The 13,382-nt window shown below is 57.7% G+C and overlaps 1 protein-coding gene across 7 annotated transcripts in view; it reads left to right on the top strand.

The window, feature by feature from the left end:
- The window catches only part of SH3BP4 (SH3 domain binding protein 4), an 86,143-nt gene that overhangs the window by 61,986 nt on the left and 10,775 nt on the right, over positions 1-13,382 (top strand). For 4 of the 7 annotated variants that reach the window (XM_040450603.1, XM_040450601.1, XM_040450602.1 and 1 more), the window contains 2 exons: positions 5,746-5,996; positions 10,283-12,639. In XM_040450603.1, the coding sequence (XP_040306537.1) occupies positions 5,879-5,996; positions 10,283-12,639 (2,475 nt within the window). In that variant the 5' untranslated portion in view covers positions 5,746-5,878. The other 3 variants (XM_040450607.1, XM_040450604.1, XM_040450606.1) reach the window with 3 other exon arrangements.

Below are 13,382 nucleotides of genomic sequence, written 5' to 3'. Positions count from 1 at the left end.
CCCCCCCCCCCCCCCCCCCCCCCACTTCTGAGAGGTCCTGAGGTCCTGTGCCAGCCGCCCCGGGCAAGGGTGTGTGCAGCCACAGGCCGTCCTGGAGAATTGACTGACTGTAGCGGAGGGAGGGTGGCCAGGCTTGTAGGTCGTGCCATCCAGGCACATCTGACTGAGGTGCCCCCCCCCCCCCCCAAGGGAACCCATCAGTGATTAAGAATGCGCACGTAGATTTCCAGAATAGGCTAGGATTCTCAGATTCATCCTGCTTTGTATAATCAAGTCACGTGGCCATCTGGGGGACACTAGACATTCACGGGGGATATTGACTCTTGCAAGATTATCCCAGGGATACCTTTCGAAATGGTGTCCGAAGCCTTTGTCTTTATTCAAATAGAATTCATTCATTCGTGCTCCTGCTCCACGCGGGTCTCACACAGCAGAGGGGACGCAGAAGCAGGGTGAGTGCTGTGGCCTCCTAGAGCTAACATTCTCTTGGAGAAATCAGGCTGGAGGCAGGACAGCATGTGATTTGTTGGGTCCATAAGGAAAGTAGGGAGAGAGGGTGGGGTTAGGGATGTTACCAGAGCAGGCACCTGTCCCTGCTGATTTGGTGACATTCGAGCAGGGAGCCGAATGAAGTGAGGGATCAAGCCTGGTGAGCATCTAGGTTTGGGCCTCCCAGGTGAGGGGACAGCAGGTGCAAAGGCCCTGAGGTCGGGAAGAGGGAAAGAACTTCTGGAAAAGGGTCCACAGAGCTAGCGAAGACCCCTTATATGAGGCCTTGAGGGCATTGTGAGCACACGAAGAGCTAAGAGGCTTTTGCAGGGCGTTGAAGAGAGTCCTGACTTCTAAAATCACTCTGAGGGCTAACTGAGGGGTAGGCTCCCCAAGGGCAGAGTTGGACACAGTGGACCTGGTGGAACGATGCCGATTACTGTAAACGTGGAAGGTCAGGCGGAGGTGCATTCTGAACGGGGCGTGCGTGGCGTTGGGCGTACACACACTTGCGGGCCCACCGGCCTCCACGGAGTAGGGGGGTGGCTGCTGGGGCACAGGGGAGGAGGGAGGGAGCTGCTGGGGAGGGAGACCGAGCTCTGTGGCTGGTTGAACGTGCCGTTCAGCCACGACCGCGGTGGTGAAGCCTGGAGGGGGCCCGAGGCAGCCCCCGAGCTGGGTTCGGACCTGGGAGGTTCCGTTCTGAGGGGGCCCTCGGTGAGCTGGGTTTGGGGTTTCTTGTCCAGCTGAGCAGGAACCCGGCCGTGTCTCCTGGTGAGGCTGTGAGGGGGCTCAGCGCCTTGGCCATGTGACCCCGTGGCTCCTTAGAGTTTTTCCCCGGGGCAAAGGGAGACGCGTACAACAACATTCCCCGTCTCTCTCCGGCAAGGCAGGTGATGAATGGTTCCTCACATCACCTTCCTCGTGGTTTTTGTTTGTTTGATTGCAGGCCCGTTAAAAGACGTACGCACATAGGAAAATAGTAAGAAAATAGCAAATAATTTAAAAACCGTAAATGGGGAAAATGGCATCGCGTCTGGTGGACATAATAACACGTGACAACAGTGTCCTGTGCTGGGAGGAAGCTTCACGAACTCGAACTCGTGACAAAGCGGATCGGAGCACTGAGCTGTTCACCCCGACACGACTTTTCTGACCGAAGCAGGGACTGATTCCCGGGGGCGTGCTCCTTGAGCTCCGGCAACTTGAACGTGGAGCTCGGGGACGATGACTGCAGATCTGAGGCAGCACATGAGTCACTGGAGAAGCTTGCAGGCCTGTGGGGAGGAGGGTGGAGCGAGAAGGGTGGAGAGGACCGTTTTCCTGGAGGCGCAGGGGAGGGGAGGGTGCTCAGGGAGCAGGAGCCACAGAGCGCCGGGCGCACCTGAGAGGCAGCAGGGCCGCGTGTGGTCACTGACTCACGTTGGGGTGCAGATGAGTGACAGGCCCGGAATGGCAGGTGGAAACCGGGTCGTGGGGGGGCTCTGAATGCCAGGGCAGGGAGGTCAAACTTCGCGGATTTAAAAGCAGGAAGCAACACCAGGGAGTTTTGAGCTGGGCAGTGACCTGACGTCGATGGGACAGCCTTGAGACAAAAGGGCGCTTCCGTAAGGGACAGCAGGAGGAATCGGGGATCCCACAGCCGCCGGCAGCACGGGCCTGGTGCACTCTGGGTCTGGAGAGAGGTAGTTAGCAAGGCTAGGGAGAACTCGAGGCATTTTGTCCATGCTGCCTCCTGGAGTTTTACCCGCCCCCTAGAGCATCACCCGCCCTCTAGAGCATCACTCGCCCCCTAGAGCATCACCCGCTTCCTGGAGCTTCACCGCCTCCTAGAACATCACCCGCCTCCTGGAGCATCACCCGCCTCCTGGAGCATCACCCACCCCTGGAGCATCACCCGCCTCCTGGGCAAGTTACTCCAGCAATCTCTCCATGCCTGGCTCTGGAATGAGTGGAGATGCGGAGCTTCTCTGGGAACCCTCACCCTGATGGTATCTGGTCAGGGAAGGTTCCAGGTTCCAGGAAGAGAGAGTCTGCCAGGCTTGTCCAGCGAGGGCCGGCTCCCCTCTTTGCTGTCAGGACATGTCCAAGGATGGTCTCCCATTGTCTCTGAAGAAAACTTGCCATTCTGGGCTTTACACAGGGCATTGAGCGCCACGGGACAAGCGTCCCTCTTCCCGGGAAGGGGTAGCATGAACGAGTGCGTTGATAACTCGGCGAGCACGCGATGCTTCTGGCTGCCCGGGAGCCTCGCTCTGGTGCCTCGACTGAATTCACCCTGGCTGATGAGTGCTGGGCTTGTCAGGATGTACAGTCGGTGGCTTATCTCTTCCTTGAATGGCACCCTCTCTGGGGGTATCTTTGTTTTTAAAAAGGACTGCAGATCTCTTTATGTAACTGCTAACATGCCTTTGTGTCTCTGCTGGCTCAGGGTAAAAAACTAGGTCCCCCATCAACAGTAAACAAAAACAATGATCTATCTCCAGAAATCCCAGTGACGTCCTGAACCGCTTTCTCCTCTGCTCACCCCTAAGCCCGGATTCACCGCCCACCCCCCTCCCCGCCGCCGCTGCCTTCTCGGTGGTGATAGCGAATGCAGGAATCTGACCACTCGTAAACGTTTATCTCCAGTTCCATCTGCCAGCCCGCAGATTCTCCCGAGTGCTCGCTGGGAAGCCGTGCCCTGTCCTGCAGGCACCTCAGGGGAGCTGCTGGCTCTCGCTCTCCCTGCCCTGCATGAAATCAGCCCCTCCGACGACCACACCAAGTCGCCCTGCAGGACTTTGTGGGGGGTGTTGGGGCAGGTGCCCCCTGCCGATCGCCCCGTGCACCCGTCTCCCCCCCCCCCCCCCCAGCCCTCTGCAGCCTGTCCATAACTGCACTGTCAGTAACGGCATCGCTGCTTCCGTTTTGCTCAACTGCGGCCAGGTGTCCTCCATCAGAAAGCTTCTGTGACTTCCCGTGGTCTCCAGGACCAAGGTCGTGGTCTCCAAGGTCAGCCCCATTGCCACCTGGGCGGGCTGCCTTCTCTCTCCTCACTTCGCCGGTCCCCAGCGCTCAGGTAGCCCCCGGGCCCCGCTCTGTCTGCCGACCATTCCTCAGCCTCCAGAACCTTCCGGCATGTCCCTTACTCTGGGTAGCTTTCCGGGCCTCCCCCAGGCAGCTAATCGGGCTGGACTCTCAGTGTTATAGCACGGGGGCCCCCCCAGCCTGCCTCGGGGTCCTCGGGAACAGGGCCACGCCAGCCCTGTTCGCCGTGAGAGCGAAGAACTCGCCCTCCCCCTCCCCACCCCGTTCACCGAGTGCCCTGGGCAGCTCTGCAGTGGGGGGGGGGGGGGGGGGGGGGGGGGGGAGCCCTCATGGGACGAGCCGAGGGTGCCAGTCAGATTTCACAGCCAGCTGGCTTTGGCCGTGTCTGTCTGGCTGGCTGGCTGCTGTATCTCCAGGAGGCACCGTCAGACCTAGAATCTTGGGTGGTTAATTTGCAGGTCTACCCGGCAAGCACAGGTCATGGTCTCAGAACTGTCCTGAAGCTCCCCCGCACCCCCCCGCCTGTCCTCTCCGATCCCCTCCCCCCACCCCCATACACGAGTCCCATTTTCTCTCTTCCTGCCAGTAGGTGAGACCCGTCTTTTGGACCCAAAGGATTCTCACATCCTCTCGCCTCAGTGATGGATCTTATCACGCTTCTTTTCTGAAGCCAGGCTGCTCCAGGGGTGGGCTCTCCTTGTATCCCGGGGCCCGCGGGCTCCCCATGCACATGGCCACGTCTTGCCTGGTGGGCACAGAGCCACCTCTGGCCTGATGACCGGCCTCCGCGGCCAGCTCCGCTCCCCCTTCTCTCCAAGAGCATTCCAGTGAGGAGTGTGGCGTTCGGTGGTTGAGAACGCCCGGGGCCGCGGTGAGCCCCTGTTCCCCGTTCCAAGCGCCTTACACGGATTCTCATATTCAGTCTCCCCACACACTGGTGAGGGCAGTGCTGTCTTGGCCCCGCGTCACAGGTGCAACAACTGAGGCCACCGACTTAAACGCTGAACACAAGACGTCCCCGCGGACGGCAGAGCTTGGACGCAAACCTGCGTGTGTTCGCTGTACGGTTGGCACTGAGCCCCCGGGAGGCTGCGTGCGGAGCCTGGGGGAAGGGTAGAGGCGGACGGGCTAGGTCACCCCACCCCCCTGCCGCTGCAGGAGGCGGTGTTGGGGCCATGCGGGTCCCTCTCATTGGTGAAGGCCACTCATCTGGGCCAGAAGCCGTATTCCCAGCCGTCCTTGAAGGGCGCAGCCAGGGAGCCAGGGACCGGAGACCGGTCACACGAGCCGTGGTGAGACAGTTCGCCTGCCCTCGGGTCCCTCCGTGCCCCGACAGGTGCGGCCAGCTATGGCGTGGCCGCCCGTTTCCGGGGAAGAGCATGGGGTATTTGCCGCTTTGAGGTTGGCTCCTGGCTGTTTCTTTCCCCTCCGTGGGCTGGCCAGGGTCATCCCACAGCTGATCACGTCACCATCTCCTGAGAGAGCCCCCCAGATGCCTTTGTGCCCCTTCCGGAAAGAAACAGGCCCGAGAGTGGCTCTGGAGGCTCGGTGACACCGTCTGGGCACATATGCCAGCTTCAGGGGCACACGTTCCGCAAAGGCCTCATGCGCAGAAGTGGCGACGTGTGTGTCTTATTTAGGACTGTCGGTTGTTGGGGATCCAGGGAGGATTTTAGGGGAGCGTGGGCAGGCAGGGAGCAGCCCCCCCGCCCCCCCCCCGAGGCGGGGCCACAGGAGGTGCTGTGCTGAGTGCTGCTTTCCGGAGTATCCAGCATCGCGGCCGGGGCTATGCCTCTAACGGGACCAGCCATTGTCTGGGCACACGGACTCATTTCTTCTGCCCTGAACCCCGGAACCGGCCACGTGGAGTCTACAGATCCCGTTCGTCCCCCTCTTCGTGATGAACAGGCCGGCCAGGTGCTAGAACAAACTTCACAAGCCCCTTTGTACCCCAGGAAGAGAGGGTGCGAACAGCAGGCCAGGATGCGCTGCCCGGCTCTGTGCGCCCGCACAGCGGGTGAGATGGGAACAGGGTGTGCACAGGATCCGGGGAGTGGGCCCCCCCTCGCTCTCTCGGGCCAGGAAGAATGTCCTGGGTCTGTCTTGACTGGAATGGCCCTGGAAGAAAGAGGACTCCCACTGCCCACAAAATTCCTGTCCAACCTATGTCGCGCTTGCTCAAGGGAAATTCCTTTTTTTTTTTTTTCCTTTTCCCCCCACTTTCAGGAAGAAGCACATCGCCCAGCTGACCCGTGTGCGGCATGGTTGCCTGAGGAGAGCTTCAGCGAGCGCCAGGATACCTGGAGGAGGAGATATGACACGTTAGCGGTCCCCGGTCCCCCCAGGAAGAGATTTCAAGATGGCAGCTCAGCGGATCCGAGCGGCCAACTCCGGCGGCCTCCCTCGGTGCAAGTCCGAGGGGACCCTGATTGACCTGACCGAAGGGTTTTCAGAAACGAGCTTTAATGATGTCAAAGGTGAGCTCCCAAGAGACACAGCTGTGGCTGAGGGGGCAGATTTGTAAGTGCTCTGAGACCCAAGGACTTCTCTGCCTTCAAGGGTCTCAAGGCCCCATTCAGATGTTAAGTTTTAGCTCTCTAAACTTCACGACGACACATTCAGCCCTGGAACAATAACCATTTGTTTTGTTTTGTTTTGTTTTGTTGGTGGGTTGGGAGGTTATGAATTCCCCGTTGGTGATGAAACTTCTTCATACAGAATATGTTTGTCTTTTCTCCTCTCGTTGAGTTTGGGTGACATTAAGGTAGGGACCTGGGTCACACAGGGAGTATGTTCATCCTTGTAGGCCCTCCGGGTTCCGTCACACTGTGCCGCCGCAGCTCGAGAGCAGTCACAGGAGAGAGTCAGCAATGGATATGGCTGTGTTCCAATAAAACTTTATTTACAAAAACAGCGCAGGGGCCGTTGTTCGCTGACCCCTGGTTTAGAGGTGGCCCCAGGGTCAATCACCCTGAGCCTCTGGGTTCCTCTAACAGACACAACTGGGTCAGTGAGATGGATGGGTCATTTTCTTCCTAGAAGTCCACCTTGACCTTACTAGGTGCTTACTGGTGTCATGGGTTACATCCTCATCATCCATCGTTAGGCGGCTTCCCTACAGCGTTGACCACAACGTGTTGAGGTTACCCCCTGGGCCATCCAGAGTACAAGCTGAGCAGTGGGAGCAGACCTTTACTTTTGTATCTTTAACTTGGCACAAAGTCAGTGCTAAGTGAATAGTTCTTGAACCAAACTGCTGTCTCCTGGGTCACACTGTGGCCCTCTTCCCTGATGTCCTAACAACCGTATGTCCCCCATTTGTCTCTTCCTAATCCCTTCTCCCTTCACTGTATCCTCAGTCGCTTCCTGCCTCTGCTTTATGCTGGGAGCCTTGAGCACTGCTTTAAATGTTCCTCAAACACACATACTGGCAAAAGAAGTCATGAGATTTTATTAATCACAGTAACAGAGTTACCAGGTAGTTTTATAAATAATGGAACCATTTATTTTTCATAGCCCAGTAATGGGCATTGTTTTCTTTATAGCCTAGCTGATCATGGTTAAAGTTGGAAAACGTGAGCATAAATTGTGGGGGTTTGGGCCGGGTTCTCGAAAGGAGAGAGCTGAATTTTTCAAAATTATGATAATGATCTGAGAGGCATCAGAGTCCTAAACACCCCGATTGTGGGAAAAAGATAAAGGAGACATCCTGGGATGTGAGCTGGGGCTGGTCCGCTGGGGGGGAGCCCCAAACCCATTTCCCAAGGGCAGCGGGTGGCCTCCCCTGCGTCCCCACGGTAGACAGGTGGGAAGGTATTCCAGCCAAAGTGTCCTCTGTGAAATCCTCTGCCCCCTGATAAATGTTCCGCCCGTATAAGAACCGAGGCGGAGGGGTAAGAAATGTATTATTCAGTGCACTGAACTTCCCGACACGCAAGGTTTTTTTTTTTTTTTTTTTCGTACGGAAATCAGAGATAGCTGTGAATCTGAGCAGCACTCCCCAGAATTCATTAAGATGGGATTCGATAGGGATTCTCCTGCGTTGGATTGGATAGACGCCCCACCGGGTGTCCCCGGGTGCTCTGTGACAGTTGACTGATGGAGGGACCCGTCTGGCAGGAGCTCATACCACAGTCCATTTCCACGGAAGGATCGCCATTTCCCATTGGATGAGCCTGATCCTTGGGTGAAATATGTTACTGCTTCTCTGCTAAGGGGAGTGCTTGGAATTTTAAGTGAAACCATTTTCATTCTTCAGTCTGTTGAAACCAAAGTGATAATTTGCATCGATACGTTCTCTTAGGCTATATACAAAGCCTGCTTAATAGCTTTGGTTTTTAATTTTAAAAATATCACTCTAAGGGAACTGTTCTGGGGAACATAATAGGGATATAACTTCTGAGGGACTCTAACAAGATTTTAATAGCTGGCACGCGCTCTAATTTTCATTTGGTTTTAATTTTCATGTGACATTTTCATTAGATGTGTCAAGGAAACACAAAGTGGTTTCTACTACAGGAGACGGTGGCTGGAAAACAAAGCAAGAGCGGTCTGCTGTTGTCACCCGACCCCAGCCTGACCCGTCCCCTGTCTCCCCACCTCTCCCTCAGGGTCCTTCTCTTTCACTTGAATGTGTTTATTCACTCCCCTCCCTTCACTGTGAAGTGGTTTCTCCTTGGGGTGATTTTTATAGCAGGGCACAGCCACGGAGAACTCTGGCTTTGCCTTTGGCCGACACCTTGACCCCAGCACATGACTATGGCCTCTCTGGTGTGTGCATACCGGAGGAGCATTCATTCCACGAATATTTGTCGAACACCTGCTATGTGGCAGGCTGCCTTCCGGGAATACCACTGTGAGCAAAACACCCTAAGAGGGCTCTCACCCTAATAGGGCGATGCAGCACCCCCCCCCCCACTAAAATATTCGTGGTATATTGGTTAATGATAAGTGCTACGGAGAAAATAAAATTAGGAGGGGTGGCGACGATGTCTCCTTTAACATAACAGTTTGTGTGTCCTTAGGCATCATTATGCTAAGCACATCATCAGAACGTTATCTCCACCAGAGCCTGTTGAGAGAGTATGTCGGGCTCCTGAGGTCTGGATGGAAGCCCGTGCCCGGTGAACCCAGAGCCAGATTCTCCCCACCGCCCCGCATGCAGGGCGGGAGGCGACGGCCTTCACCGCCCAGATGAGCTTTCTACCAAGCTTCTCTCTCTAACTTGGTTCATGGAAACAAACAGAAACTTCCTGCTTTATTTCCCCAGACTTTGCTAAGGAAATACAATTCCAGTTCCATTATTTCTTTTCAAAGGAAAGGGAAACTGGCAGACGCTGTTTTTTTGGAGGGCCAGTTTGGTAGAATAGAACGCTTCTTGACTTCATCGTATATTAGAGAAGACGTGGGTGTAGGTTCCACTAAAAATACGGGCCTTTCTTAACGTTTTTTACAGGAAGCCAGACTATCCCTAAACCCTGTGAAACAAGGCACAGCTGGGGTGGGGGCTATCTTTTCTTTCACAAGGTGCTTTCCTCCTTCTCTGGATGTGCTTTGTCATGTATGGGTGGGAGAGAAGACACTTAGGTATTTCATCGTCCGATATTTTCCAAAACACACACCCCTTGTTGAGCTGACTTTCGTGGTTCCCGTTGCTGTCTACATCGGGAGCACACATAGTTGAACGCCGTGAACCCGAAATTAGCTCGAGTCGCTGTTGAACGAGTTGGGGGGTTTTCAGACTTAAACACTTGCTCGGAGATGACATGAATGACCGTGGACATAAACCTTTCATCTTCAAGGCATGCGGGAGAGCCCCTTTCCAAGCTGTCATTTTGAATGATCATTTAAAGGAGGCTGGAAGGCACCGGCCTCAAAAGTCTTACTTTATTTATTTTTTTAAGTGTATTTATTTTAAGAGAGAGAGAGAGAGAGAGAGCATGAGCAGGGAGGAGGCAGAGAGACAGAATCCCAAGCAGGCTCCAAGCTGTCAGCCCAGAGCCCGACACGGGGCTCGAACCCACGAAGCATGAGATCATGACCTGAGCCGAAGTCAGACGCTTAACCAACTGAGCCACCCAGGCGCCCTTCCAAAGTCTTATTTTGATGAGGAGTGGGTTCAGCTTGGAAACGTAAGAGACGGGTCTGCTTGTCAGGGAACCTTCCCCCCATTCACGTGTTCTGCGTTCAAGGCAGAGCGTGGGACCAGCGCACGAACTCAGATCCTATTCCAGGCTCTTCGTGTCCCGTCCCTGGCTACAGGCCATGGGTCACCCCGCTCAGAATGTGACAGGTTTTAAGCCAGTCACTTTCGGCTTCTCTCTCGGCCCAGTGGCAGCTCCGGGTAAGTCAGTTACATGAGGAAAACTCTGGCCAAAATCCGATGGCATCGGGGGCGCCCGGCTGGCCCAGTCGGTGGAGCCTGCGACTCTTGATCTCGGGGTTGTGAGTTCGAGCCCCACGTTGGGTGCAGAGGTCACTTAAAAATAAAATCTGTAGAGCTTAAAAAAGGTTTAAAAATGAGATGGCGTTTCCGAAGCGATCCCGGGGAAACGGGAGTATGAGCCCTCCCGCCCAGCGGACTGGGACAGCGGTGCCGGCCCTCGGGAGCACAGTGGAGTTCCCTGGGACTTCTTTCTGGCACAGCCGCCCGGCGCTCTGCCCTCGCCGCCCAGAGCGCTCTCCCTCCTCCCTGGTTCCGGCCAGGGCTCCGCGGCGCCCGTGGGCCTCGCCCTCACCCCCTGTTTCTTTGTGTTTTATGCAGTGCCTTCCCCCAGTGCCTTGCTCGTAGACAATCCCACACCGTTCGGGAATGCAAAGGAAGTGATCGCAATCAAGGACTACCACCCAGCCAACTTCACCACCCTCAAGTTCTCCAAGGGCGACCACCTCTACGTCCTGGACGCGTCCGGCGGGGAGTGGTGGTACGCCCACAGCACCACGGAGATGGGCTACATCCCGTCCTCCTACGTGCAGCCCTTGAACTACCGGGACTCCACCCTGAGCGACAGCGGGGTGATCGACCATCTTCCAGACAGCCCAGACGAGGTGGCCAAGGAGTTAGACCTGCTCGGGGGGTGGACAGAGGACAAGGGACCGAGCAAGACCTACAGCAATAACCCCTTCTGGAACGGGGCCCAGACAAACCCGTTTCTGAACGGGAACGCGCCGGCGATGCCCAGCTTGGACGAGCTGACCCCCAGAAGCACCGTGGATTTGCTCCTTTTTGATACGGGCACGTCTTCGTTCACCGAATCCAGCTCCGCGACCACCAACAGCGTCGGCAACATCTTTGACGAGCTGCCGGCCGCAGGCCGCCTCCAGGCCGAGGCGCCGGGCAGGCGGGACAACCCCTTCTTCAGAAGCAAGCGCTCCTACAGCCTGTCGGAGCTCTCCGTCCTCCAGGCCAAGTCCGACGCCCCCGACTCCTCGGGCTTCTTCACGGGCCTGAAATCCCCGGCCCCGGAGCAGTTCCAGAGCCGGGAGGACTTCCGTGCCGCCTGGCTGAGCCACCGGAAGCTGGCCCGGTCTTGCCACGATCTGGACCTGCTGGGCCAGAGCCCCGGGTGGGGCCAGACCCAGGCGGTGGAGACGAGCATCGCGTGCAAGCTGGACAGCTCCGGGGGCGCCGTGCAGCTGCCCGACAGCGGCATCAGCATCCACGTGCCCGAGGGCCACGTGGCCCCGGGGGAGACGCAGCAGATCTCCATGAAAGCCCTGCTGGACCCCCCGTTGGAGCTCAACAGCGACAGGTGCAGCAGCGTCAGCCCGGTGCTGGAGGTGAAGGTGAGCACCCTGGAGGTGAAAACCTTCATCATCGTGGAGATGAAAGTGTCGGCCGAGGTGAAAAACGACATCTTTAGCAAAAGCACGGTGGGTCTCCAGTGCCTGAGGAGTGACTTGAAGGAGGGGCCCTATGTCCCCATCCCACTCACCTACAGCTATGGGGACACGGTCCAGGTGCAGCTGGACAACCTAGAGCCCTGTATGTACCTGGCCGTTGTGGCCCACGGCCCCAACATTCTCTACCCTTCCACGGTGTGGGACTTCATCCACAAGAAGATCACCGTGGGCCTCTATGGGCCCAAACACATTCACCCATCCTTCAAGACCGTGGTGACCATTTTTGGGCACGACTGCGCCCCGAAGACGCTGCTGGTCAGCGAGGTCACCCGCCAGGCCCCCAGCCCTGCCCCCGTGGCCCTGCAGCTCTGGGGTAAGCACCAGTTCGTCTTGTCCAGGCCCCAGGATCTCCACGTCTGCATGTTTTCCAACATGACCAACTACGAGGTCGAGGCCAGCGGGCAGGCCAAGGTGGTGAGGGGGTTCCAGATGAAGCTGGGCAAGGTGAGCCGCCTCATCTTCCCCATCACCTGCCAGAGCTCTGGTGAGCTGTCCGACTTCACCCTGCGGGTTCAGGTGAAGGGCGGCCAGGAGGCCGTCCTGACGCAGTTTTGCGTGCAGACTCCCCAGCCGCCCCCCAAAAGTGCCATCAGGCCCTCCGGGCAGAGGCGGTTTCTCAAGAAGAACGAGGTCGGGAAAATCATCCTGTCCCCGTTTGCTGCCACCACCAAATACCCGACTTTTCAGGACCGCCCGGTGTCCAGCCTCAAGTTCGGCAAGCTGCTCAAGACCGTGGTGCGGCAGAGCAAGAACCACTACCTGCTGGAGTACAGGAAGGGGGACAGCGTCGCGCTGCTCAGCGAGGAGAAGATCCGGCTGAAGGGGCAGCTGTGGACCAAGGAGTGGTACATCGGCTACCACCAGGGCAAGGTCGGCCTCGTGCACGCCAAGAACGTGCTGGTGGTGGGCGGGGCCAGGCCGAGCCTCCTCTCGGGGCCCGAGCTGAGCACCTCGGTGCTGCTGGAGCAGATCCTGCGACCCTGTAAGTTCCTCACCTACATCTACGCCTCGGTCAGGACCTTGCTCATGGAGAACGTCAGCAGCTGGCGCTCCTTCGCCGATGCCTTGGGCTACGGCAACCTGCCGCTCACCTTTTTCTGCCGGGCCGAGCTGGACAGCGAGCCCGAGCGGGTGGCGTCCGTTCTGGAAAAGCTCAAGGAGGATTGTAACAACACGGAGAACAAAGAGCGGAAGTCCTTCCAGAAGGAGCTCATGATGGTAAGTGCCCGGCAGGGGCCGGAGGGGGGCCAAGTCCAGTCTTGCCGCCTTTCCCCCCGCCCCCGCCCCCGCCCCCGCCCCGCACACCCGGGCGCGGGTTCGGTGAATCGCCGGACCGGCATCTGGGCTCACCTCCGCTCCCCGAAATACACGCGCGCGCGCCTGGAGATGGGCGTTTGCGTAGGGACCCCCAGACGGCTCAGGGTCCAGCGTGGAGAGCCCCGTTCAGGCGGCTTCCCGCTGGGCTTGCGAGCTCCTTGGAGGCCTCAGGCGGGTCTCCCGGGTGCCCGGTGGGTGTGGGGGCGCAGGGAGGCTCGCGCTTCAGCCCCCTCTGCTCCGATCTCTTGGGAGAAGGTGCAGGTTTCATCAGGTTCCCTGCAGGATCTGCAGGATCGCCCCGAAGTCTAACTTGATCGAGGCGTCTTCCTCTGCCTCGTGTGTGTGTGTGTGTGTGTGTGTGTGTGTGTGTGAGTAGGGATTGAGGAGGGCCTCTGGGAACTGCGATCTGAGAAGAGGAAAGGGGGAGGGGTTGGTGTCACACTACAGGATACACCCGGGCCGCCGGGTGAGGGGGGAAGGCATTCGCTGCACTGCTGAGCGAACACGGCCTCCCCGGCCCGGGTTCCCACCCGCTCTCAACAGTTCATCTGCTCCCGGTGGCCTGTCTTGGAGAAGCTGACTTGGAGGAACTCGGTAACGTCCTTCTCTTGGCGTCCGCCTCGTTTCCGTGGGGGACGTCCTCT

This window comes from Herpailurus yagouaroundi, unplaced genomic scaffold (genome assembly GCF_014898765.1).
Source record: "Herpailurus yagouaroundi ecotype Mexico unplaced genomic scaffold, PumYag 202, whole genome shotgun sequence".
In the NCBI taxonomy this organism is placed as follows: Eukaryota; Metazoa; Chordata; class Mammalia; order Carnivora; family Felidae; genus Herpailurus; species Herpailurus yagouaroundi.
Note: the sequence above shows the minus strand (reverse complement) of the source record. Positions and strands in the feature narration are given on the sequence as shown.